General features: G+C 33.5%; 1 protein-coding gene across 2 annotated transcripts in view; it reads right to left on the bottom strand.

The window, feature by feature from the left end:
* LOC107753559 (interferon-induced GTP-binding protein Mx3-like) overlaps positions 1 to 1,464 on the bottom strand; it is a 13,980-nt gene that overhangs the window by 10,379 nt on the left and 2,137 nt on the right. Inside the window, exon 2 of one of the 2 annotated variants that reach the window (XM_016569724.1) lies at positions 732 to 835. The exons of the other annotated variant lie outside the window; for it this stretch is intronic. Within the exon in view, the coding sequence (XP_016425210.1) occupies positions 732 to 832 (101 nt within the window). The 5' untranslated portion in view covers positions 833 to 835. The remainder of the gene's footprint in view (positions 1 to 731; positions 836 to 1,464) is intronic. 2 annotated transcript variants of the gene reach the window in all.

The following is a 1,464-nucleotide window of genomic DNA, read 5'->3' as shown; positions in this document are numbered from 1 at the left end:
AAAGCAAAATGGTATATCAAATCATTTTGTTATATATTTTATAACATAGTTGAGAACCATCCTTAAACAAAGTTAGGTATAAAAAAATCCTGAAACCTAAAAATTGATTGGTGATTTTTTTAAAAATCCCATTGTTTTTGCCTTTTCATGTCTACTCTTGTCATTTTATTTTTTAGAAAAACTGAGTCCTGGTGTCCTCTACAGAGGACATAGCATAACTTATGAATAAAATATAATTTTTCAAAAATGTTATTTTACCATTTTTTTCTTATGCTCTAAACAATGTAATGACATGAAGAAATACTAAATTCACAAAGCTTTTTATTTCTGGTTCTCAGGAGGATATGTTTTCTTGAAGCCACGGGGCTGGGGGTGGCACTGTAAAACTTGTTAAACTTGTTAGCCTTTGTATTTATAGCCATTGTGTTTCTCGTGTGCTTTGTCAACTGTTGTTCGTGATAACTGCCATTTTGGCACATCCCTACCTAGAAAATTTTCCACCAGCCGCCACTGAATTCACTCAAATTCACTCCCATTTTATTTATTACCATTATACTATTATATGCTTATATGCCAATTACCTGGTCTTATATATAAATGTACATTTCTTATAGCAAGAAATAAGCCAAGCTTCTAAAAGCAGAGCAAAATATTTACTTCAAAATAAATTACCAACTTTCTAATTCAATTTTAACTTAATAAGCTAAATAAAAATATATATATATACTAACCTTTCATTTTGAGAACTATCACTATCTTCATCACTTCTTTGATCTGGAGATGAGAAAAAACCTGAACTGGACATTTTGCCGAATTTGCCTGAACTGGACATTTTCTGGAAAATGAAAAGAGAAAGAAAAGATTAAAAAGTTCTAAGAATATGTCCTTGCTTTTGGATGCCTCTTATAAACGGTGTTATTTAGGTTTCACCCAAACAGAGTGTTTGTGGTGATGCTGAAAAGAAATAAAAAAATAAAGTATGTCAGACTGAATTTATAGTCTCACACCCATTATGCAAATGGCAGTAGACACAGATTGAACAAGTCAGGGAAGTGGATCTGCACTGCACTATTAAAAAATAAAGGTTCTTCTGCCTGCCCCACTAGAGTTTTAAACCTTTTCTTTGTTTGATTTCAGAATTTTGGGATTTGATGGAATCCTAACTTTTAGAATTTTGTGTTGATGAGAATACCATATAGCTATGTATCTGTATCTATCCTACAAAATGTTAACGATTGTATTGGAGATGCAATAATGTTAGTGTAAGTTGGTTAATCACAGTTCAGTCGGGTTCTTCAGCACTGTCCAATCGTGGTCCGGGCCACATCTGTGCACTCCACTGCAGTCAATTCACCAGAAACTGAAAGTAAAAACTGACGGTGCTTTCGGCATCAGACGTTGCATTGACAGCACATATTCTCTCAGAGACGACGAGAGACGAATCATATGCTGATAATGGATATA

Source organism: Sinocyclocheilus rhinocerous, unplaced genomic scaffold, assembly GCF_001515625.1.
Source record: "Sinocyclocheilus rhinocerous isolate Xijiao unplaced genomic scaffold, SAMN03320098_v1.1 scaffold200, whole genome shotgun sequence".
Classification (NCBI taxonomy): domain Eukaryota; kingdom Metazoa; phylum Chordata; class Actinopteri; order Cypriniformes; family Cyprinidae; genus Sinocyclocheilus; species Sinocyclocheilus rhinocerous.
Note: the sequence above shows the minus strand (reverse complement) of the source record. Positions and strands in the feature narration are given on the sequence as shown.